General features: G+C 35.7%; 1 protein-coding gene across 3 annotated transcripts in view; it reads left to right on the plus strand.

Moving 5' to 3' along the window:
• Positions 1 to 26,116, plus strand: part of ABCB7 (ATP binding cassette subfamily B member 7) — a 124,196-nt gene that overhangs the window by 90,943 nt on the left and 7,137 nt on the right. For 2 of the 3 annotated variants that reach the window (XM_003802223.2, XM_023508290.1), the window contains exons 5-14: positions 7,945 to 8,077; positions 8,979 to 9,247; positions 9,863 to 9,951; positions 10,046 to 10,133; positions 12,176 to 12,350; positions 13,673 to 13,830; positions 14,392 to 14,555; positions 14,714 to 14,843; positions 20,738 to 20,909; positions 24,057 to 24,160. In XM_003802223.2, the coding sequence (XP_003802271.1) occupies positions 7,945 to 8,077; positions 8,979 to 9,247; positions 9,863 to 9,951; positions 10,046 to 10,133; positions 12,176 to 12,350; positions 13,673 to 13,830; positions 14,392 to 14,555; positions 14,714 to 14,843; positions 20,738 to 20,909; positions 24,057 to 24,160 (1,482 nt within the window). The remainder of the gene's footprint in view (positions 1 to 7,944; positions 8,078 to 8,978; positions 9,248 to 9,862; positions 9,952 to 10,045; positions 10,134 to 12,175; positions 12,351 to 13,672; positions 13,831 to 14,391; positions 14,556 to 14,713; positions 14,844 to 20,737; positions 20,910 to 24,056; positions 24,161 to 26,116) is intronic. The other variant, XM_023508291.1, reaches the window with a different exon arrangement.

The raw sequence follows: 26,116 nt of genomic DNA on the forward strand, positions 1-26,116 counted from the left end.
AGGTTTCAGCCGAGAGATCTGCAGTCATGCTAATACTCTTCCCCTTGTATGTTATGGTTTTCTTACATCTGAACTGCTTTCAGAATTTTCTCTTTCATCGTAACTTTGGTGAAGTTAATTATGATGTGTCTAGGGGATGTCTTGTTCGGGTTAAGTTGTGCTGGGGTTCTGAAACTATCTGCTATGTGAATTTCAGAATCTCTTGGCATGTCTAGAAAGTTCTCTTTCATAATTTTATGAAGAAGAGCCTCTCTGTTTTGTGAAGAAAGTTCATCTCCCTCAGGGATTTCTATAAGGCGAATGTTAGTTTTCTTCAAATTGTCCGAGAGTTCTCTGAGAGGGAGATCAGATCCGTTTTTGCTCTCCATTTCTTTTAATCTTTGTGCTCCTGGGCTTCTTCAAAAGCTATGTCTTCAAAATCAGAGATCCTTTATTCTGCCTGTTCCACTCTGTTATGGAAGGATTCCGCCATGTCTTTCAGTACCTTGAGGGCTCCAACCTCTTCTCTCAGTGTTTCAAAATCTTTTATCATTTTATCTTTGAAATCATTGAGTTCTTGAGACATCTTTTGAATAATTTCTTGAGAAATCTTTTGAATTGTTTCTTGAGGTCCTAATTCCTTCCTTTCTTCCATTCTGTTAATCTTATTTGCTATCCACATTCTGAACTCAATTTCTGACATTGCAGCCATTTTCTGTGGATGGGGTCTTCAATTGTGTCTGCCCCATTTTCCCTTGGAAGAGTTGATTTACTTTGGTTATTTGAGTTGCCAGAGTTTTTCCGCTGATTCTGCCCCATGCTGAGTTTACCTTGTTTGGAGGCCTTTTCAGAACCGTTCAGTTGGTGGCTTCTTCTGGTTGCCCAGAGAGACAGGCAGAGTGCTTCTGTTGTCTTCTCCCAGTTCTCGGATGCAGGGGCAACCAGGGTGCAGTAGAATGGCAGCAGCTGCCCTGAGTGTGCGTTGTCAGATTAGACCTTGTTCAGCCTGCAGGGGCCCCTGGGGGGCAGGAAACCCGCAGCAGCTGGATCAGTCCTCGTTCAGCCCCTCCAGGGCAACTGGTGGAACAGGGGAACTGTAGTGGCTAGATCAGTCCTAGTTCAGCACCCTGGAACAGCCAGGGGGTGGGGGAATGGCAGCGGTAGTGCAGGGTACGTGAGCAACCAGATTGGTCCTGGTTCAGCCCCACGAGTAGCTGGAGGGAGAGTGGTAGACTCCTTCACCGTCGCCCGTTGGGCACATGCGGCACTAGCAAGGCGATCTGTGCCCTCCCAGCGCAGAAGCCCGGAGCGGGGAACTCCTCTACCTCTGTCCGTGGGATGTACGTGGCTCTAGCAAACAGTTCTGGGCCTGCCCAGAGTGGTAGACCCCTCCACCGCCACCTGCAGGGTGCACATGGCTCTAGCAAGCAGTTCTAGTGTCACCCAGCTTGGGAGCCTGGAGTGGGAAACTCCTCCTCTGGCCCCCGTGGGGCGTGTGTGTCTCTAGCAAGCTGTTTTGGGTCTACCTGGAATGGATGACTCCCCTGCCACTGCCCACAGGGTGCCCATGGCGCTAGCAAGCAGTTCTGGGCCTACCCAGAGCAGGAGCCTGGGGCAGGGATCTCCTCTGCCGCCCGTGAGGCGTAGGACTCTAGCAAGCAGTTTTGGGCCCACCCTGCTCCGTGAGGGCAAAGGGACCAACCCAGCAAATGGGTTAGTCTGCGAAGGTTAATATCTCCTTCCCCACCTTGCACCCAGTCACTGGTAATCCTCTAGGTCTGTGACCCTATTCACTCCAGTAGGCCACTGCTCCCGGGGTTTATGACTGGCAAAATTAGCCAGAAATCTGAGTTCAGCAGGGGGGCCTTGCATGCTTAAATTAGCTTCTGTCTAGCTACATTTCTCTGCAAGTCAGAGGTTGCATTCAGCTCTGGGCAGCAGACAAATAGCAGTTTACACTCAGGTGTCAATTCTAGCCTCTGCCCGCTCAGTGCCTTTGTCTCAGCTGTATTAGCCCCTGAGGGCTGGTGTTTTACTTATGAAAGTTATCTGAGTTTTGCCTGTGGCTACTGTCTGGAACCTCCGTTTACCCAGAGATACGGGGCTGGAATGGCATCAGTTTGCAGCTCAGGATGCCACTATTGCTATATTGGCGTCCCCTGATCCAATTCTCCTCTCCTCACGTCTGTGCCACAGTCAGCACAGAACAGCACCAGCCCTTTCCCCCTCCACTTCTCTCAAGGAGATGGCCAAGAATCTGGATTCCATAGGTAACAAACCTCCAGACTTCGGAGGGGGTGGGTGGAGACTCCTCGGAGTTCAATGTTGCAGGTGGGGAATATATACAGTTTTATACAGTTTTACAGTTTTATGCCTGGCAGGAGGGTGCCGTGGCATGCCAGCAGGGGTAGGAGGTCTAGTTTTTAGGGGGTCTCTCCCGTGGGATAGAGTGGGAGGAAGTTTCATCTCTGCTCACTTGTTTACATGGAGTAAACTGCTAGCCCTTATTGTGGGGGAGGGGACTCCCATCCTTTTGGTTATATTTTTGGGGTCACAGATCGCCTCAGGAAGGCTGAAGTGTGCTCTTCAATCTTCTCTTTTGGCTCTGCTCCAAACCATCAGCCAACTTGCTAAACTTCTGTCCCTCAAGCCTCCTTCTGGATGGGAGCTTCTGCAAAAAGCTGGCTGCAATCTGCCATCTTGGCTCCGCCCCTCCCTGTAGCTTGTTTTTTTAAGTCACTTAATAGTGTGTTATATAAAATAAATGTTTTTAATTTTGAAGAGTTCCATTTTATTTTTTTTTCTTTCTGGATTATTCTTTTGTTGTCGAATCTAAGAACTATTTAGATAAGTCATTAAGATTTTCTCCTGTTTTTATCTTTTACATTTAGACCTGTGCTGTTGTTGTTTTTATTTTTTTTTAATTAAATCTGAACTGAACGATGTGCTCCATTTTAATTCTTGCATGAAGTTTAAGTGGAAGTTTATTTTTTTGTCCTATTGTTTCAACACCAAGGCTATCCTTTCTCCCATTTAATTTCTTTTGTCTCCTATTGCTTCTATAACAAATTGACACAAATTTAGTAGCTTAAAAAAACACCTGTTTATAATTGTACACATCTGGAAGTCAAAAGTACAAAATTAGGTTTTATTGGATTGAAATAAAGGAATTTGGCATAGCTATGCTCCCTCCAGAGGGGAGGCTTTAGGGAAAAATCTTTTTCCTTGCCCTTTGTGGCTTCTAGTGTTTGCCTGCCTTCCTTGGCTCATGGCCTCTTCCTCTATCTTCAAAGCCAAGAGTATGTCTTCTATTTATTTGCTGAGACTTTTATTTTTTGAGACAGATTCTCACTTTGTCTCCCTGGGTAGAATGCTGTGGCATTATAGCTCATGGCAACCTCAAACTCTTGTGATCAAGGTATCCTCTTGCCTCAGCCTCCTGAGTACCTGGGACTACAGGTACCCACCACAGCATCCAGCTATTTTTAGAAGATGGAGTCTCCCTCTTGCTCAGGCTGGTCTCAAACTCATGAGCTCAAATGATCTGTCTGCCTCGGCCTCCCAGATTGCTTCGATTACAGGCATGAGCTACTGTGCCTGGCCTGCTGAGACTTGTTTTCACTTATTTCAAGCTTGTTCATAAATGTTATGATGACTGCTCTGAGGTCTTTGTCAGATAGTTCTAGTATTTTGGCCATTTCATTGTTAGTACTTCTTGATTGTATTTTCTTATTCAAATTGTTATCTCGTTTTTGAAATGATAATTTTTTTCACAAGGAGATCTTTTTTTTCTGATTAATATGAGGGTTCAAATGATTAGGTTATATTGTTTGCATTTCTAAGGTAAAGAAAGTTCAAGTTATAGTTGAAATCTGGACATTTTGGGTATTATGTTGTAGGGCCCTGGATCTTATATATTATAAATCTGTTTAGCAGGCTTGCTTGTGATACTCCTTCAGTGGAACAGGGCTACTACCTCATTATTATAGATGGGGATGAAAGTTTGGGTTTCCACTTTAGCCTCTCTTGATGCCTAGGAAAAGGGGCTCCCCATTACTGCTGAGTGGGTGGGTAGTTTAGGCTCCTTGATAGTATGAAAGACAATAGAGTGGGAGAAAATATTTGTAAACCACATATCCAATAGAGTCCTTATATCTACAATATGTAAACAGCTCTTAAAACTCAACAGCAGATTCCTAAGTGTTCTCCAAACGTCTTTCCAAAAGGAACATATTAGTTTGCATTCCCACCAGCAGTGTGGAAGTGTTCCCTTTTCTCCATATCCACACCAACATCTCTGGTTTTGGGATTTTGTGATGTGGACTAATCTTACTGGAGTTAGATGATACCTCAAAGTAGTTTTGATTTACATTTCTCTGATGATTAAGGATGATGAGCATTTTTTCATATGTCTGTAGGCCGTACACTGCTGTTCTTCAGAGAAGTTTCTCTTCAAGTCCCTTAAATAGACTTGCCATTTGATCCTACAATTCCTCTACTAGGTATATATCCAGAAGACCAAAAATCACATTATAACAAAGAGATTTGTACCAGAATGTTTATTGCAGCCCAATTCATAATTGTTAAGTCATGGAAGAAGCCCAAGTGCCCATCGACCCATGAATGGATTAATAAATTGTAGTATATCTACACCATGGAATACTATGCAGCCTTAAAGAAAGATGGAGACTTTACCTCTTTCATGTTTACATGGATGGAGCTGGAACATATTCTTCTTAGCAAAGAATGGAAGAAAAAGTATCCACTGTACTCAGCCCTATTATGAAACCAATTTATAGCTTTCATATGGAAGCTATAACCCAATTATAGCCCAAGAAGAAGGGAAAAGGGGAAAGGGAGGGGGGATGGGAGGATGGGTGTAGGGAGGGTAATCGGTGGGACCACACCTATGGTGCATCTTACAAGGGTACATGTGAAATTTTCTAAGTGTAGAATATCAATGTCTTAACACAATAACTAAGAAAATGCCATGAGGGCTATGTTAACCAGTTTAATGAAAATATTTCAAATTGTATATAAAAACCAGCACATTGTACCCCATGATTGCATTAATGTACACAGCTATTATGTAATTTAAAAAACTCAACTGCAGAAAAGCCATCCAATTATCAAATATACAAAAGACATGAACAGATATTTTTACCAAAGAGGAGATACAAATTGCAAATAAGCACATGAAAAGATGTTCAATGTTATTACAATTAGGGAAATACAAATTAAATGTACAATAAGCTATCACTATACACCTATTAGAACACTTTCATAAAAAATGATAGCAGATGAGAATACAGAAGAACCGGGTCACGCATACTTTGCTGGTTATTATAAAATGGTACAGCTCTGGAATGGTATGGCAGTTTCTCAAAAAATTCAACATATACTTGTTGTATGACTTAGTAATTGAACTCTTAGGAATTTATTCTAGAGAAAGTTTGTTTCTACCATATGAGAATGTTAATAGCATCTTTACTCAAACTGCAAACAACCAAAATTTCCTTTTGGGTGAATGGTTATATAAATAATCCACAGAATGGATTGAGTAATGGTTGAATAAATAGTTCATGGAATAATCAGCAATAAAAAAGGATGAGCTATTGATAAATGCAACAACCTCAGTGAACCTCAAGTGCATTATTCTGAGTGAAACAAAAGCCAGTTGCAAAAGATTAGGTACTACATGATTCCATTCATATAAAATTCTCAAAATGACCAAACTTATAGAGACCAAGGACAAATTTGTGATTTCAAGGGCAGAAGGATTAGGGTGAGGCAGGATAGAATGGGAGTCAATATAAAGAACATAAAGTACAGTGGAGTTCTTTCATGGTGGTGGAATAGTTCTACATCTTGGTTGTGGTAGTAATTATACAAATCTGTACATAATATGAAATTGCATAGAACCATACAAAGAGTCATGTGCATACTATATAAGATGTCATTAAGGACAGGGTCCATGGGTCTCTACTTGTTTTGTAACTTCCTATAAGTCAATAATTATTTCAAAATTAAAAGTTTATAAAAAATATTCTCATTTATCTGTGATAGTTTAAATATAGTTCTGCTGAAGGTGGGACATTGGGAACAAACAGTATTTTCCATCCCTAACCCAAAAAGTATCACAAAGTCAATGAAATCTCCTAATGACATCTTATATAGCTATAGTTCAGCATCAAAACCAGAAAGTTAACACTGGTATACTATTACCAAGACTACAGAACTCATTCAGTTTTCACCATTTTAAAATCTGTATTCACATGTGTGCTTGTGTGTATTTATGTGTGTGGTGTGTATATTACTTTTGATATGTTCTATGCATAATAGAAACAGATTATAATTCCATAATATAATTCTATTTCTTCATTGTATTTGTTTCCTGAGGGTTTTTTTTTTTTTTTTTGTTTGTTTGTTTTGTTTTGTTTTTTGTAGCAACAAAGTCTCATTTTATCACCATCGGTAGAGTGCCCTGGCATCACACAGCTCATAGCAACCTCCAACTCCTGGGCTTAGGCAATTCTCTTGCCTCAGCCTCCCGAGTAGCTGGGACTACAGGCACCCACCACAACGCCCAGCTATTTTTTGTTGCAGTTTGGTCGGGGCCAAGTTTGAACCTGCCACGCTCCGTTAAATGGGGCTGACGCCCTATTCACTGAGCCACGGGCACCGCCCTGTTTTCTTTTTTTAAATACATGATATAGTTCTTTCCTTCTTAAAATTACTTTTATGGGAAAACTGATAGTATTCAGTTATTATTAGAGGTGGTGCCATGTTTTTAGCACTGTGTTAAATGCCTTTTTCTGCCAGCAGCAACAGAGGACAGATGTCATTCACATTTTCTACTCATAAGTATGACACAGCAATTTAAATAATTTGAGCAGATTTTTAAATCACTTGTGTCATCTGTAGCTTGTTTAAGCCATACAATTGAGAGTATCCATTTTAGAAGTAAACTGGAAACAAAAATTCCCTCCTTTGTAAACTGTTGATATGGTTATGATATAGTAGAAAAATTCTGACTTCAGGTGTCAAATCTAGATTTGAATTTCAGCTCTGCTGCTTACCAGACAAGTAATTAAACCCGAGGGAACCCGGTTTTCTCAACTGTGGAGATAATGCCCATTTTGTAGAATTGTTATTTCTTTCCACCCTTATTTTTATGAAAGATACCTAGCACCATACTTGACTCTCTATATAGCTCTTGTTGACAAAATGTTTGCTTTGCAACAAAAGATTTGTATATAGTTAGAACCAGCATGCAATTCTTGTTACTCACAGCCTATTATGATATTTTTGCCATAGTTATAGTGAGTGATGACAGATAAACTAATGTATCACCAATAAAGTTTACTGGTTTACTTTCCTGAAAGTGTTTTTCAGTTTGGTTACATTTGGGACTATCCTTGTGTGTATCTGCATTTATAATCCTTTTGCTGTATAATTTTAGTTTTACCATTATTCTCATGAACAAATCATCTTAAAAATATTTATTAAATACCTGTTACATACAAAGCATTATATTCAGCATGGGTGGAACAAAAAGAGTAATATAATATGGACCCTCAAGACTTTAGTAGGAAAAGAAAATGTATATACAAACAACTACCATATAATAACAGTTTGCTGTAATTGCCACAATCCCTGTAGGACTTCAGATAATGGAAGGAGCATTTTTTAGTGGCTAATCAGAGATGATTTAATGGAAGCAGGAGCTTTTCACTAATTCACATAGATTGTAAATGAATAACATGGCAGTGTGATGTTCAAATCCTAAAATGACATCTCTCTAATGCCAAAGATTTTATCTTTGTAAATTTAAAAATCATTTTAATAATATAGGTAATTACTAAATATCTAAATGTCACCATAAATACTAATTTAAGGTAAATATTTGTACTGTTATAAATAAAATTTGTATATAATGAGTAATTGATGTTTTTATATTTTTAGGCTATGAATATCGTGGTTCCCTTCATGTTTAAATATGCTGTAGACAGCCTTAACCAGATGTCAGGAAACATGCTGAACCTGAGTGATGCACCAAATACAGTTGCAACCATGGCAACAGCAGTTCTGATTGGCTGTATGTGTGATTCTTTAATTTATCAAATCTGGATTTGAATTGACTTTCTTCAAGAATGTTTCATCATATTTAAGCAGATGATTTTTCCACCACAAACACAACCTAGCATTTTGGATGTTTATTTTATGTGAGATTTTTTTTGATGTGTATTTATTCTTAATTTCTTTGTATAGTATATACTTTTCAGTAATTCCTTAATAACTGGCATTTTCTAAGTTCTGGAAAATAATAATATGAAATAAGGCATTACATTTGTTACAACCACTTCTAATAGTTAGGTTCTTTATATGATCCCTTTCCATAAAGCCAGTTATTTTCTTGCTCTTGATATTAGCTATTAAATAGGACATAACAGTCTATAGATAACAGCCTGTATACATTAAATAACTAAATAACAGTCTGTATACATTAACACTTCATTAAAATATACTCAATAGCTATGAAACAAATCTAGAATAGGATATGAATGCCATGTGTCTTTATGCATTAAAATGGATATTTTATGAGGTTTAGGAGATACGAATGGGGCACTTGATTTTTTTTAAGATCTTAATTTTATCATTCATAATTTTGGGGAATTGAATTAGATCAAAAACTGTTAACAGATACTATACGTTTTTCTATAGTTAGGCCATATGGACTATTATATAAGTATTTTAATTGGAAAAAAATCTTTTAACATCTGAAATCTAGGGAAAAATAATATTGAACAGGATCATGGTAGTAGACAGATTAGTACTTGTTAGGCTAGGTGATATCTAGGTTTCTTTTAGTGTAAATATTCTGTTACAGTCATTCACTGACAATCATTGTTAAAAATGTTTTCTGAGACCTTGCCATTTTTACACTTCCGTGATTGCAATATTTTTACATCCCATTTTTCTTTTGAATGTATCATTAGATGGTGTATCAAGAGCTGGAGCTGCCTTTTTTAATGAAGTTCGAAATGCAGTATTTGGCAAGGTAGCCCAAAATTCAATCCGAAGAATAGCGAAAAATGTCTTTCTCCATCTTCACACCTTGGATTTGGGTTTTCACCTGAGTAGACAGACAGGAGCTTTATCTAAAGCTATTGACAGAGGAACAAGGGGTATCAGTTTTGTCTTGAGTGCTTTGGTATTTAATCTCCTTCCCATCATGTTTGAGGTGATGCTTGTCAGTACTGTTTTGGTAAGTAAAAAATTTTTCATACTAAGATTTTATCTTACATTCTCATAAGTAGCATTGAATATTTGAAGTTTTTGTACTATTGCATGCTCATGGATTTGAAAGCAAAATTTCATGATGTCAGGATTATGCAGTTTGTTTAATTATTTTGCCACAAGCTTCAAGGGACTGTCCAAATTATTTATCATTTTTTTATAAAGATCTGTTCAGTCCAACACATAGATAATCATTAACTTGTACATGTAAGTTTTTTAGCTGAGATTTCTGAGTCTGGCATTACACTCCTATACTCAGAATATTTGTGTTTCTATTTACCATTCATAACATTTTAGGCAATTTCATCATTTATAATTAAAAGTATATTTTCATTCCTCTTTATCCTTATTATACTGGTTTAATGTTAGCATTTGAAGGTGGTATCAATGTGGCAAGTGAAGTTTGATTTTCTTCACTTGTTACTGAAAGATTTCCGAACGTATTTGATTTTTCACCCATCATTTGTATAACTAACTTTCCATAATATTTTTATTAAAATATTTTGACTGAGATTTGCTGTTGTGTATTATAAACTATTTGGCAAAAAATAACGACTTTTCTTCTTTTGACATCTTTTTCTAGTATTACAAATGTGGTGCCCAGTTTGCTTTGGTAACCCTTGGAACCCTTGGTACATACACAGCCTTCACAGTTGCAGTCACACGGTGGAGGTAAAGGTATTCCCTAGAGGAATAGTCAAGGTGTAGAAATTAGTTATGCTTTTGTTACATACCTTTCATACTTGTGAAAATCTTTGTCTTGCAGAACTAGGTTTAGAATAGAGATGAACAAAGCGGATAATGATGCAGGTAATGCTGCTATAGACTCGCTGCTGAATTATGAAACTGTGAAGGTAATATGTTTAATTATACTTTCATCTGCTTTTCACACTGCACTAACATTTGTTCTGCAATTTACTAAGTGCTGTGTTTCTAATTAGGCTAGGATCACTAGGTATGATGAAATATGATACTTTATAGTTTTTCTTTGTGTTTAGAAATCACCCATTTTTCTCCTCAATTTTTGTTTGGCACCGTCTGAATTAATTTGTAAGTGATCATAAATGTAGTCATACATCACATAATGACGTTTTGGTTAACAGTGGTCTGCATGTACAATAGTGGTGGTCCCACAAGATAATAATGGAGTTGAAAAATTCCTATCACCTAGTGACATCAGAGCTATCATAATATCCTAGTGCAATTCATTACTCATGTGTTTATAGTGATACTAATGATGCTTGTATTAATAAATCTGCATTATATAAATACCAATCATAAAAGTATACACATACAATTGTGTGCAGTGCATAATACCTGATAATGATTAAAAAATGACTATATAACTGGTTAATAGTTTACCATGCTATACTTTTGTTGGTATTTTAGAGTGTAAAAACAAGTTAACTGTAAAATAGCCTCAGGCAGTTTCTTCAGGGGCTATTCCGAGGTATTCCAGAAAAAGGCATTGTTATCATAAGAGCTGACAGCTCCATGCCTTTTACTTCCCTTGAAGATCTTTCCAGTGGAACAACACATAGATGTAAAAGTTAATGATATTGAGAAGTCTGACACTTTGTAGGCCTAGACTAACATGTTTGTGTTTTAGTTTTTAACAAAAAGTTTTAAAAAGTAAAAAAAAAAAAATTATAAAGAGAAAAAGTATATAAAAGAAAATAATTTGTAAGCTGTACTATGTATGTTTTAATTAAGTATTACTATAAGAGTCAAAAGTTAAAAATTTATAAGGTAAAAATGTTACAGTAAGCTAAGATTTTTATTGAAGAAGGAAAAATATTTTGTATAAATTTAGCATAACCTTCGTTTACAGTGTTTAAAAAGTCTATAGTAGTGTACAGTAATGTCCTAGGCCTTCACATTTACTCATCATTCACTCACTGACTCACTCAGAGCAACTTCTAGTCCTACAGGCGCTATTCATGGTAAGTGCCCCTACAGCATGTAGCATTTTTTATCTTTTATGCCATATTTTTATTATACCTTTTCTATGTTTAGATAGCAATTATTTACCATTGTGTTACAATTACCTACAATATTCAATACTGTAATGCTATATTGTATGCTATTCAAACCTGTATGCTATACAGGTTTGTATCCTAGGAGCAATAGGCTTATACCATATAGCCTAGATATATATAGTAGGGCTATACCATCTAGGTTTGTATAAGTATACTCTGATGTTTGCACAATGAAATCACCAGACGATACACTTCTTAGAATGGGTCTCGCTCTGTCATTGAGGGACACATTATTGTGTATAGGTAGCATCTTGATTCAGAATGAACATTAAGCTAATTAAACTGGCATATAAATTCTTTACCGTCTCTCAGAGTGCCTAACATAGTACATCTCATCCATTCTTTCATGTATTTCTTCATTTTTCTATTTAACAAAGTTACTGAATACTTCCTGTGTGTAAAGTCATATGCTAAGCATAGTGCTTTGATGGAGAGGGTGGTAAAAAATGGTTACTTTGTAATCCCTGCACTCCAAAATTTTATGATCTACCAGGAGAGTTAAAGTAAGCATGTAGATGATGAGACAAGAAGCCATAATGTGCTAAAGGCAGTGGGAACTGTCACTGTGGAGTCTCAGGGAAGGCTTTGTGAAGGAAGTGTCATTGAAGATTTTTTTAAATATGGATTTGAGTTAGCTAAGCATTTAGTAAATGTTTGTTAGATGAATTTTGTGTACTTTTTAAAAATAATTTGTGGAAAACCATAGGAGTATCATAATCCAATATATTGAAAGTCAATTAGTCTAAAGAGTTTGCATTATAAAGTTGTATCCAAACCTGAAGTCAGATGAAAAGTTTGCTAAGTAAGAGAATAAATTCAGTTATATCTACCCAAAGTTATTTTTATATATTTTGTAGTATTTTAATAATGAAAAATATGAAGCACAAAGATATGATGGATTTTTGAAGACATATGAGACTGCTTCATTGAAAAGTACCTCTACTCTGGCTATGCTGAACTTTGGTCAAAGTGCTATTTTCAGCATTGGTTTAACAGCTATCATGGTGCTCGCCAGTCAGGGAATTGTGGCAGGTAATGGATCTGTAGTTATCCCATTTATAGGCTGTTTAACCTAACTTTTATTAATAAAGATTAATGTAAAGAATGCATATATTAATCTTAATTATAAAGGATGTTCAATAAAATGCTTTAACATCCTTGGAGTAGAATGTATTTTCTTTTTTTGTTGTTGTTGCAGTTGTCATTGTTGTTTTAGCTGGCTGGGCCCGGGTTCAAACCCGTCACCCTCAGTGCATGTGGCCGGTGCCCTACCCACTGAGCCACAGGTGCTGCCAAAATCTGTTTTCTTGATCATTGATTGTTGTTCCATTCTTTTAGCCTGGCTGTCTCATTGTTTGGGAATACTGTTTGTACATTTTTGGAGTATACAACCTGATTCTTTCAGGAACATCTTTTCTTTTTAGTAACTGTTTTTATATTTTCCCTTGTAGACTTGGAAAGTAGCGTAATTAATTTAGTGTTTAGTCCAAAGGACTAAAATACGAGAAATATATTTTTAGAATTACTAATAACCTTTTAATCTTTCTAGTAGTTTTTTTCATTTGCAAAACACTTCAGAAGCAAATAATGTCTGTATCTATAAACCTCCCCACTCAGTTAGGATTCGTTCATTGTGACCTAAATGTGTGGTTTATCATTCTTAGTCATTATACCCATTTGCTCCAATTTTTAATGTATACACTTTTTAAAATTCCTATTTTACACTACAAAGAAACTGTTGCTAGTGTCTTAGGGGAAAAAAGAAGAGATTTTTAGCCTTCCATTCTATTTTAACTGATGCCATTCATTGTTTTTTTTCTACTCTGTGTGTGTGTGTGTGTGTATTTTTCTTTTTTTTTTGGTAGAGACAAAGTCTCACCCTGTCATCCTCAGTAGAGTGCCATAGTGTCATAACTCGCAGCATCCTCCAACTCCTGGACTTAGGCAATTCTCTTACCTCAGCCCCCTGAGTAGCTGGGAGTAAAGGCGCCTGCTACAACACCCAGCTATTTTTTTAGTGCAGTTTGGCCGGAGCCAAGTTTGAACCTGCCACCCTCAATATATGGGGCCAGCACCCTACCCACTGAGCCACAGGCACCGCCCTCTTTTTTGTATATTATATATAGTATGCTAGTGGGTTTTCCCATTCCATGTAGCATATACCAGGTTCCCTATATTACATAAATCATAAATTAGAATACTTTGGGATTGAGTAGGCCTAAGAGTTGTTGATTATGTATATTGTGAACTTTTCCATAATATAGGCTCTAAGCATTTTTATCTTAAACTGGAAAAATTGATAACATTCATTTAAAATATACTTTTTTTTCCCTCTCTGTCAAATGCATTTTAAGGTACCCTTACCGTTGGAGATCTAGTAATGGTGAATGGACTGCTTTTTCAGCTTTCATTACCCCTTAACTTTCTGGGGACTGTATATAGAGAGACTAGACAAGCACTCATAGATATGAACACCCTGTTCACTCTACTCAAGGTAGACACCCAAATTAAAGTAAGTAATCTACATAATACTTTTTCAAAAGCATTTGAGCATCATCCTATTAATATGATTATTCTAGGAAAATAGTCTTATATCACCATGTTAGCAAACCACTTTCCTTGTTATAGAAATTGGGGCTGTCATGTATATTAAGAGGTTGCTGTGGCTTTCACATCTGTGTTTAAAAACCTTACAATGTTAGCAAAGAATATTATACCTAGAAACTAAATTTTGTTAAATTATTTGCACTTAAACTGAATTTGCTTTTGCTAATAATGATATATTATAATAATTATAATGATAATACTATTGTCTCTCTTCATATCCTCAACCCCTTTACCCCCTTGCCCACAATCCCTTATCCCCTCTCCAGAAACATTTGCCCAAAAACCAAAATATTCAGAATAAAAAAACAAATCTTTAAAAGCATGCTTGGAAACAGTTTAAATCCATTCATAAACCTCCACCTTCCCCATCATTTTCCTTTTTCTCTCTGTGAATTGGAAATTTGTCTGCATAGCTGTACTTGAGACAGTGTGTAAAGTGGCTTTTTTTCCCCCTCTTCTCTGCTAGGACAAAGTGATGGCACCTTCCCTTCAGATCACACCACAGACAGCTACTGTGGCCTTTGATGATGTGCATTTTGAATACATTGAGGGACAGAAAGTCCTTAGTGGAATATCTTTTGAAGTTCCTGCAGGAAAGAAAGTGGCCATTGTAGGAGGTAGTGGGTCAGGGTGGGTAACTCAGTTATTTATAAAATTCTGCATTATTGACTGGTGATTCCTAATGTGATAATTTCTATTTATCATAATAAAATGATTGTTGTGGTTTAAAGTGGGGGTTCCCTAATGCTAATAGGAGCTTAATAATCTTTCCTATTCTCCAATTTCAGGAAAAGCACAATAGTAAGGCTATTGTTTCGCTTCTATGAGCCTCAAAAAGGTAGCATTTACCTTGCTGGTCAAAATATACAAGATGTGAGCCTGGAAAGCCTACGGAGGGCAGTGGGAGTAGTACCACAGGTATTTAAAAACATAAAAAATGATTGGAGAAAGGAGGGAGGGCATTTGACAGGATCTCCCCTAATGTGCACAATGTGAGAGTGTACAGCACACCCTCTACATGAGGGGTTCTTCTACAACTGGAGCTTTACCTTGGAAGTAAAAACAATATAATCTAAAAACTTGTATTCTCATTTTAATTTCAAATTAAAAAGTAAATAAAAATTAAAAATAAACATCTTTCCAAAAGGAACGTATTAGTTTGCATTCCCACCAGCAGTATAGAAGTGTTCCCTTTTCTCCACATCCACGCCAACATCTGTGGTTTTGGGATTTTGTGATGTGGGCTAATCTTACTGGAGTTAGATGATACCTCAAAGTAGTTTTGATTTGCATTTCTCTGATGATTAAGGATGATGTGCATTTTTTCATATGTCTGTAGGCCATGCGCCTGTCTTCTTCAGAGAAGTTTCTATGCAAGTCCCTTTCTCACCCTGAGATGAGATCACTTGTTCTTTTCTTGCTAATACACTTGAGTTCTCTGTGGATTCTGGTTATTAAGCCTTTGTCAGAGACATAACCAGCAAATATCTTCTCCCATTCTGAGGGCTGTCTGCTTGCTTTACTTACTGTGTTTTTGGCTGTGCAGAAGCTTTTTAGTTTGTTCAGATCCCAGTAATATATTTTTGGTGTTACTTAAATTGCTCAGGGGGTCCTCCTCATAAAATATTCTCCCAGGCCAATTTCTTCAAGAGTTTTCCCTACACTTTCTTCTAGTATTTTTATAGTTTCATGTGTTAAGTTCAAATCTTTAATCCAGTGAGAGTCTATCTTAGTTAATGGTGAGAGGTATGGGTCCAGTTTCAGTCTTCTACAGGTCTCCAGCCAGTTCACCCAGCACCATTTGTTAAATAGGAAATCTTTTCCCCACTGAATGTTTTTAATTGACTTGTCAAAGATCAAATAACGGTAAGTAGCTGGGTTCATCTCTTGGTTCTCTATTCTGTTCCATACACCTGCCTCTCTGTTTTTGTGCCAGTACCATGCTGTTTTGATCACTATTGATTTATAGTATAGTCTGAGATATGGTAGTTTGATTCCTCCTGCTTTGTTTTTATTTCTGAGTAATGTCTTTGCTATTTGAGTTTTTTTCTGATTCCATGTAAAACCAAGTATTGTTTTTTCGAGATCTTTAAAGTATGACAGTGGAGCTTTAATAGGGATTGCATGAAAATTGTATATTGCTTTGCATAGTATGGGCATTTTAACAATGTTGATTCTTCCCAGCCATAAGCATGGTATGTTTTTCCATTTGTTAACATCCTCAGCTATTTCTTTCACTTAGGGATCTAAAGATAGACCTGCCATTCGATTCTACAATTTCTCTACTAGGTATATATCCAGAAGACCAAAAATCACATTATAACAAAGATATTTGTACCAGAATGTTTACTGCAGCCCAATTCTTAATTGCTAAGTCATGGAAGAAGCCCATGTGCCCATCAACCCATGAATGGAATAATAAATTGTGGTATATGTATACCATGGAATACTATGCAGCCTCAAAGAAAGATGGAGACTTTACCTCTTTCATATTTATATGAATGGAGCTGGAACATATTCTTCTTAGCAAAGAATGGAAGAAAAAGTATCCACTGTGCTCAACCCTACTATGAAACCAATTTATAGCTTTCATATAGAAGCTATAACCCAATTATAGCCCAAGAAGAAGGAGAAAGGGGAGAGGGAAGGGAGAGGAGATGGGAGGATGGGTGTAGGGAGGGTAATCGGTGGGACCACACCTATGGTGCATCTTACAAGGGTACATGTGAAATTTTCTAAGTGTAGAATATAAATGTCTTAACACAGTAACTAAGAAAATGCCGTGAAGGCTATGTTAACCAGGTTTGATGAAAATATTTCAAATTGTATATAAAACCAGCACATTGTACCCCATGATTGCATTAATGTACACAACTGTGATTTAATAAAAAAATACAAAGAAAGACAATAAATGAAAAAAAATTAAAAATAAATAAGGCTCTAAAGGGAAAAAAATAAAAGTGGAAAAAAACTAATATTTTGGTATTGGATTGGTAGATCTGTAATTAGAATAATTTGAATCCATAGAATAGAGTCAACATATGCTCATGAAGTAGGTGGTATCAGATCTTACAGGGAAATTCTGTTGCCAAAAGGAATTTTTTTTAAATAGAAAATAAAAAAATACTTGAATGGAAAATATGTATGATAAAAACATACACATGTTTTGAATGTGTAGTGTAACAGAAAGAACACAGACTTGAATTCTCGTTCCAGCTCTAACCCTTAGTAGTTCTGTGGCCTTGGCCCTCAGTTTTCTCATCTGTAAAATAAGGATACTATTTTTCTTGTAAGATACGATTACTATTATGGATTAGAAATACCTTGTAAAGCACCAAGTACAATGTCCACGGAATTGTTCAGTAAGTGATAACTGTTGTTGTAACTTGGAACAGTTTTTGATATAGTGAATTTGTAATTAATAATTACAAAGTAGTTTTGGCTCCTGTAGCTCAAGCAGCTAAGGCGCCAGCCACATACACCAGAGCTGCCAGGTTTGAATCCAGCCCAGGCCTGCCAAGCAACAATGACAACTACAATAAAAAAAATACCCAGGCATTGTGGCAGGCACCTGTAGTCCCAGCTACTTGGGAGGCTGAGGCAAGAGAATCATTTAAGCCCAGGAGTTGGAGGTTGCTGTGACCTGTGATGCCATGGCACTCTACCCAGGGTGACAGCTTGAGGTTCTTTATCAAATAACAATAATAATAATAATAATTACAAAGTTGTTTGGCTCCCAACTTCAAATTTATATGTCTTGTTCACCACTCTGTCCTCAGTACCATGCATGATGCTTGACCTGTAGTAAGTATTTAATAATCATTTGCTTAGTGACTTTATTTGGAGGGAAAATAAAGTCAAAGTAAGATCTGAGAAGGTAAGTAATAGATAGCCTTACAGAATATGGGCATTTTTATGTTAAAAGCTTATGAAGAGACTTTGGAATTAGTTACCAATAGTATTTATTATGAACTTGAATCTTGGAACCAGAATCAAATCCTTGGCAGAATAAATCAAAATATGGGGGAAGACAGGGGAAGGACTATAAGAAAGTGATTGGGCATATATATGTGTCTTATAAAAGTTCCCCAAGTGATCCAACATATGGCACTCTTCTCTGTCCTCTCTTTCTCTGAGAATCCCAAATGTTAGTAGGCAAGAGTCACCTAGGGAGATTACTGAAATTTCAGTTCTTTTTTACACACTCTAGTTCTGATTTTTGAGGGGTGTGTGACACCTAGAAACCTACACTTTTCAAAATACATTCTAGGTGATTCTGATATAGATAGTTCATGGACTGTATGTTGAGTAGCACTGACCTAAACTGTATATCAGGTGAACTGGATTCCAGGCTGCAAGTACTTAGGACTCAGTATCTTCATCCATGGAGCTGGATTCCTACCATTCTCTTTGGCTGTATAATAGTTATCCTCATTCTTTTGAGAAATAAAACATTTACAAAAGAAAAACATACATGATCAGTAAACAAAAGAAAAGATGTTCATCTTCATTGGAGATCTTTGCAATGTAAATTAAATTAACAATAGGATACCATTTTTCACTTACCAGATTGGCAACGGTTTGAAATTTCTAATATTCAGTTTTGGCAAGTGTGTCTAAAACAGTCTGTTGTTTTGCTAGTGAAAGTATATATAGCTTTCCTGACAAGCAAATTTGACAATATGTACATAGCATCAGGTGCCTGAAAAATATTCATGACCTTAGTTCTGATAATTCTGCCTCTAGGAAATTTTAATTAGGAAATTAACAGAGATATGAACAAGTCTTTATATGTGAAGATATTCATTCAACATTATTTATAATAACAAAAGTTGGAAATGATATGAATTTCTAACAATAACTAGATGATTGAATTATCATCATAGGATCCAATATGTAGCCATATATAAGTACAATATTTTTAAGGAATATTGTTATGAAAAATACACAGGTATAAAGTTTATTAAAAAATAAAATACCCTTAAAATATAACCTCCCAATTTTGTAATGCAAGATGTATACATTTAAGTGAGAAAAAAGAGAAAATATATGAGAGGATGGGATTGTAGATTATCTCATTTTTTTAATTTATAAATATTGTATATATTTAAGATCTACAACATGTCATTAGATATAACGATAGTAAAATGGTTACTATAGTGAAGCAAATTAACATATGTGTCATCTCACATAGTTACCCATATTTTGTGGCAAGAGCCATTGAAATCTACCCAGTTAGCAAAAATCATGAAAAAAGTCCAGTATAATTTTTCTTTTACTTTGTTTTTTATATTCTTAAATTTCCCAGTTAGCACTTGTTTGTTAATGTTTATCTGAATATAAAGTATTTTAAAATAAGTAGTTTGTATTTATAGAATGAACTTACTGAATTTACGTACTATCTCAATATGAGAAATTTTTATATTAATAATGGGTATTTAAATAATTAAAATAAAATATTAGATGCAATAATATCTGAAAGTCTGGTCTGATTATGATGTTAAACAAGATTTTAATTAATTGGATATTCTAGTTAATGTGAACTAATGGAGTCATTTTATTCCACCTTCTAACTATTTGGAAACTGAAAGAAAAATGGGAATGTTGACTTTAAGTAAATTAGCTTTAGTGTGCCATGTTAGAATAAGTTGAACTATCCAATGAATGCTTACAGTGAACTTTCTTTTATATACATATACATACATTTATGTGTCATGCTTTTTTTTTATTTTTTGCATTTTAAGTCAAATGTCAAAGCTGCTTAGAAACATAGGAAAAACATATCCAAACCTCATTAGTGATTAGGGAAATGTTAATTTAAACAAAAAGTATATTTCTTTCCTAAAGGTAGCAATAGGTTAAAACTATTAATATCCAGAATTTCTGAAAATATGAGGAACTAGTACCCTTATACACTCATGGTTACATTATACTCATACATTATTGGTTGCTGATAGAGGATTTTTAGAAGGTAGTTGGGCAAATACTATCCAAGGATAAATTTATACTTACCTTTGAATCCATCAGTTCACTTCTAGGTATCCTTACAGAAATACATGGCTGTACAATATCATATATACAACGATTTATCCCCCACATTATAGTAGCAACAATTTGGAAGTCACATTAATATCTGTCAATAGGGGAGTGGACAAATAATGATATACCTATTGTATGGAATAGAGAAGTATTAAATAAAAATGAGATGGGTTTCTGTTACTGACTTGGGCGATCTCTAGGATATGTTAAGTAAAAAAAACAATTTGCAAATTTTTTTTTTAAAGAGACGGAGTCTCACTTTGTCTCCCTTGATAGAGAGCTGTGGCATCACAGCTCACAGCAACCTCCAGCTCTTGTGCTTAGGGGATTCTCTTGCCTCAGCCTCCCGAGCAGCTGGGACTACAGGCACCTGCCACAATGCCTGGCTATTTTTTTGTTGCAGTTTGTCCGGGTTCGGGTTCGAACCCACCACCCTTGGTATAAAGGACCGGAGCCCTAGTCACTGAGCCACAGGTGCTGCCCGTAATTTGCAAAATGTTATGTATAGAATGGCCCCCACTGGTATTGGGGGAAAAATCATATGTTTAGATACATGAATAGGAAAAAGTCTAGAATGTTACATAACAGATTGTTTATAGTGATTAGTTCCGGACAGGGAAATGGAATTGAAGGGATACGGGGTGATGAGAGAGGCTGTCATGTTTTACTCTTTATGTCTTTACTATTTGAGTTATTTATAATGAATGAATGTGTGTGTGTGTGTGTGTGTGTGTGTGTATATATATATATATATATATATAAATTTGTTTCAGGATGCTGTCCTCTTCCATAATACTATTTACTACAATCTCTTATATGGAAACATCAGTGCTTCGCCTGAGGAAGTGTATGCAGTGGCAAAATTAGCTGGACTTCATGATGCAATTCTTCGAATGCCACATGGATATGACACTCAAGTCGGGGAACGAGGACTCAAGCTTTCAGGTGATCAAAGATTTTAGACCTGCTCCCTACTTGTGTACACCTTTCAAAGCCACTTTTAAGAACATGCAATAACAGAGTTCAAACCTACTTTTCATCTAGTCATTTGATGGGGTTCCAATCTCTTACCCCTTCCCATACAAAGCTTAATATACTAGAAGTAACTACTAGTTCTCTACTAGAAGAACTATACTAGTTCTCAAGTCATACAGGTCCCTTTTTTTCACCTGCAGCTGCAAACACTGTAGAGGTTTAATACTAATTTACCAATATGTGGTCTGATGAGTATTAATTTATTATCCATTATCTTCATATTAAAGGAAGCCAAGATTTTTCTTCACCTGGGAAAGTAGGAAGTGTAGGGAGAAGTAATTTGATAGTGAATAGTATATTTTGCATCATAGACTCCTAAATCATTAGGAGATGTTTTCAATACTTTAAACCTCTTGACACTTGATCTTATTACATGCTGTACTTTCCTTATAGCCAATTCCAGTTGCATGTCCTTTTTGATTCAGTGGACAAGGAAATTAGGAGACTTACACATTTCTATCTCAGTGTTTAATTATGAAATTGCTAGATTTAAGAATGAATTACCCTAAAATGTCTTTCAAGGTTTTGAAGGATCTATAAAAATATTTTTTTTTGCCCCAAACTATTTGGCTTTCTAAAGTATAATGTAGCTACTTTAGTTGGGGAAGGAATTATATAGAGGAATTACATAGATTAGGAATAGGGGCAAGGCAAAAATAGAGTAATACTCAGCATGAATTTTAACGAATCCCCATTTCTCTTCATTACAAACTGGCCTCATTTATTTACATTCATAAGAGCCATACTGTGTGCAAGCAACTGTGCTAAACATTTTGATAATTAAGATGAAATGTAAAAAAAATGAAATGTAAATAGGCCTGCTGTTAAGGAATTTGCAGCCTATTAGAGAGTTTTGATCTAGGTTTAGAAAACCTTAAGCAAACACTATTTTTAAATTTAGTTGATTTGTGATAATGATTTAGTCATTTACTTGGTAGTATAATATGCCTGTGTCATTTTAGTCCACTTTTACACTATACTACTGCTCTTAGTAGTAGTTTCCAGTTAATTAGCCCACCCCCAAATTATATGTCCATTAGACTAATTCTGGTGATTTCTAGTTTACCATTGTAATATGGACTAGACCTCTCAATGTATGACTTTGCTTCAGCCAACTATGCCATGTCTCATTTTCTAATCTTTTTTTCTCTCTGCATGCCTTTCGTGATAGGAATGGATAAATAAATTATATTGTTATCTAATAACTCATTTGCCTAACAACTAAACCTCTTAAAATGAGCAGTTTATTAGTTGGCATTTATGCTTACAGTGAACTTTGTTTTATATACATATATGTACATAAATTTATATATCACACATTTTTTATTTTTTGTGTTTTGAGTCAAATGTCAGAGCTTCTTAGAAATATAGGAAAAACATATCCAAACCTCATTAGTAATTAGAGACATGTTAATTTAAACAAAAAGTACATTTATCTTTAGAATAAATGTTTATTCTCTAACATAATAGAGAATATTCATGATAGAATTCTGTTAGAGAATAAACAGACATTTCTTCTCCAAGTTTCAAAATACTACTGAATAGAATTAAAACTGAGTTGGTTTCCACTTGAAATTAGAGAGGCATATCAAAACTAATCCTTCCACTTAGTGTTTATGTCTTTGAGAAGCTTTCTGCTACTGTGTTGATAAGTGAGCAGGAAGATAGTTCTTATAATACCTACTTTGATAAAATAATATTGATCTTATGAGATGGGAAAGGATATGGCTAGCATGAATATAAACTTACTAATATTAGACATAAGAAGCCCCCTTTACAAGTTGAAGATAATAATTTAGAACAAGTAAAAATAAGTAATAAAATAATAATGAAATAATACTAGAGAATTAACAGGTAGAGCCTGTTTCCTAAAGAGGTTACTAAAGCTGAAAAAGTGCAAAATTTTCCAAACATTGGCAAACAAATGTATAACAGACAAGAGAAGAAGCCAAAAGGGACATACTCAGTAAAGCACCATCTTCTATACTACCAACTGTACTTCTATGTCAGATTAATGACCTTAGACCTACAAGAGTCCCAGTGATTAAAGAAAGGTTTCTTTATATTTTACTAAATATTTTCACTATTTAAGAACTATTTTCTAAATGCTTCTTTTTTTTTTAAAGAGGAAGTTTTGGTTTTTTTTAATTAAATCATAGCTGTGTTTTAGAATAAATGTGGGCTTCCACACTGTGATAAGAAGAGCATTAGACTGAGATAGATCTAGTTCATATTTTACTGGAACTTACTCTAAGAGTCACTTAACATTCTTAGGCCTCTGTTTCCTTTCAGTTTGAAAAATCTGAGCCAGGCATAGCGGTTCCAGCTACTTATGAGGCTGAGGCAGGAGGATCACTTGCGCCCAGGAATTTGAGGTTTCAGTGAGCTATGATCATGTCACTGCACTGTAGCCTGGGTGACAGAAAGAAACCTCATCTCTTAAAAAAACCTCTTGTGCTAGAGACCTACAATAATAACTAAGGGGAAGTAAGAGGTATCTAGTATATACCCTTAACTTTGAAGAATGCTGTGAAAATAATAGCTTTTTGTAAAAAAAAAAAAATGCCTTGAGAATACTAGATGAATACTTCTTTTTATGTTAAGAGATAAATTTAGATATTCCTAGTTTCATGTCCATAAGGTTTCAGGGTTTCAGATAGTGAATTTGGTTTTGACATTTTCGATGATTTACATCGGAATTTTTCTGAGATTGCTGTTTATTGAAAAATAGCTGTAATTTAAAGTAACATATAAAGAGCCTACTTTTGGTGAAAAGAATAATTGTGGAGTCAAAGTTGTTACCTCCCTGCTGCATTTTCATTTTTTCACCTGCCTCAAAGTCAGGATTCAGTATTTCATTTAGGTTCCAGGGAGTTTAATTTGTCAAAGGGTATCATACATGAACTTAGACTCTATAACTCAATAAAAGGAACTTTTATCAGTATGATAGATAAATGTTAAAGGTTTTAGTTTGTCATTATAATGAATGGAAAATCTAGAAACATAAAATATATCTACACTATGGTTATTTGAACTAATTTTTTTTTTTTTAACCAGGAGGAGAAAAACAAAGAGTCGCAATTGCAAGAGCCATTTTAAAGGACCCCCCAGTCATACTCTATGATGAAGCCACTTCATCATTAGATTCAATTACTGAAGAGGTAAATGAAGATGAAAATGTAAAGCTTTTTAATGTTTAACTTTCTCCTTGAAAGTTTTAGTAAAATGGCATTTTTCTCTGTAGCACCTCCTATTGAATGGCATTAAAGTGCCCATTTTGCTTTTTCCCAATATAGCAAGTAATGATTAAGAATCCCACGTTCCATTGAACTAGATATCATAGCGTTGAGTGCATTTGCAAATGTGTTTCCTTTGTTTGTTTGTTTGTTTGTTTGTTTTGAGACAGAGTCTTACTCTATCCCCTCGGGTAGAGTGCTGTGGCATCATCATAGCTAACAGCAACCTCAAACTCTTGGGCTCAGAACGTCCTCTTGCCTCCGCCTCCCAAGTAGCTGGGACTACAGGCATGTAACACCATGCCAGCTAGTTCTTTTTCTATTTTCAGTAGAGACAGCGAGGGCGGTGGAGGGTGGTTGGCTTGTCTTGCTCCGGCTGGGCTCAAGCAGTCCACCTACCTCAGCATTACAGAGTGCTAGGATTAGAGGTATGAGCCACTGCACCATCCTCCTTATGCTGTTACTGTATTAGTCTTGCATCTTGCATAGGATTTGCCTAATAAACTGGCAAAGGATGGGTTTTTCTAAAAACAAATTCTCTCTTTATTAATATTTAACACTAATTAAAGCAAGTTATATAAGTGATTGTGACACTTGTGACGCAGTACACACCAGACAGCCTATCACTTATCATGGAACACCTCATGGGGTTATAAACTAGATACACACAACCTGAAGCACTGGTATTAGTTTGTATTCATTCCACAGGAAGTGTTATGAGAACCAAGATATTGTGCCACTGACTTCATGACACTATCCCAACACATCTCTATATTACATACAAAAGTCTCAACAGCAGTGATAATTTTATGAACAAATTCCCTTAACCTAGAACTGAAGATAGGCTGATGTTGTCAGTTGCTTCCATTTACCTACTGCATTTTAATTTAATACATTGTAGGATATAAACCTAGTATTGAAGGATAGGCCAAATTTGGCTTTGTAGACTGACTGTGTGACATAATATTTGCATATGGAGTTATGTTTCAAGACACATTATTTGATCTGCCACATATTTAAAGCAATTTAATTTTGAAGTGAGCATTTGTTATATTTAAGGCAAACATTAAGCAGGACCAGCCCTATTTAGAGGAACAATTTTATAAGAACTTTATACCTAAAATATGTCATACTACCTCAAATCCACAAATTAAAAGTCCTACTAACAGTTATTATTGGAGTCACATAGCTTTATTATGTCAGAGTATAACCCATTAAGAGCTAACAGAGGATCCCCTAAGGGAAGGAATTACCAGAAGATTTCATCTATTTTAATGGGCCTCTTTAAAAAGTCTGAAAAATGAAACACCACTATAGCCTAGGATGAAGGAGGGAATGGGAGTGAGGGGGAAGGGGGGGGTGGGTCAGTAGAAGGAGGGTTTGTAGGGGGACCATACACCTGTGGAGCATATTGCAAGTACAAGTTGGATCTATCTATAATAGGGTAAAAGTGATGAAGGCTATGTTGTTTAGTAGGATGTAAGCACTCCAATTTGTACAAATAATATACACATTGAATCCCATAATGACATAAATGTATTTATGATCTATGTACAAATGACTGAATTTAAAAAAGGTCTAGAGTCCTCAGTAGGATGTCAGAGTTTCCTTAAGGTGGGGAGAAAGGGGAATCCCCATAAACATCACAGTTTTTCTTAGAATTAATCTTGTACTTGATTCTTAGTCTGCCTAGTAAAATATAAGGTCTTCTTTACTTAGATAACTGTCTTCTTTTGATAATTTTATACCTTTAATAAATAAAATGTTTAGTAATATCTGTAGGAGGCCATTAGTTGTTTCCCCATCCTCCACACTATATCTAGCTAGCTGTACTTAACACTCGGTTTCCAAATATAGCTAAATATATATACACCTTTCTTA

This window comes from Otolemur garnettii, unplaced genomic scaffold, assembly GCF_000181295.1.
Source record: "Otolemur garnettii isolate 467f Iridium unplaced genomic scaffold, OtoGar3 scaffold00239, whole genome shotgun sequence".
Taxonomy (NCBI): Eukaryota; Metazoa; Chordata; class Mammalia; order Primates; family Galagidae; genus Otolemur; species Otolemur garnettii.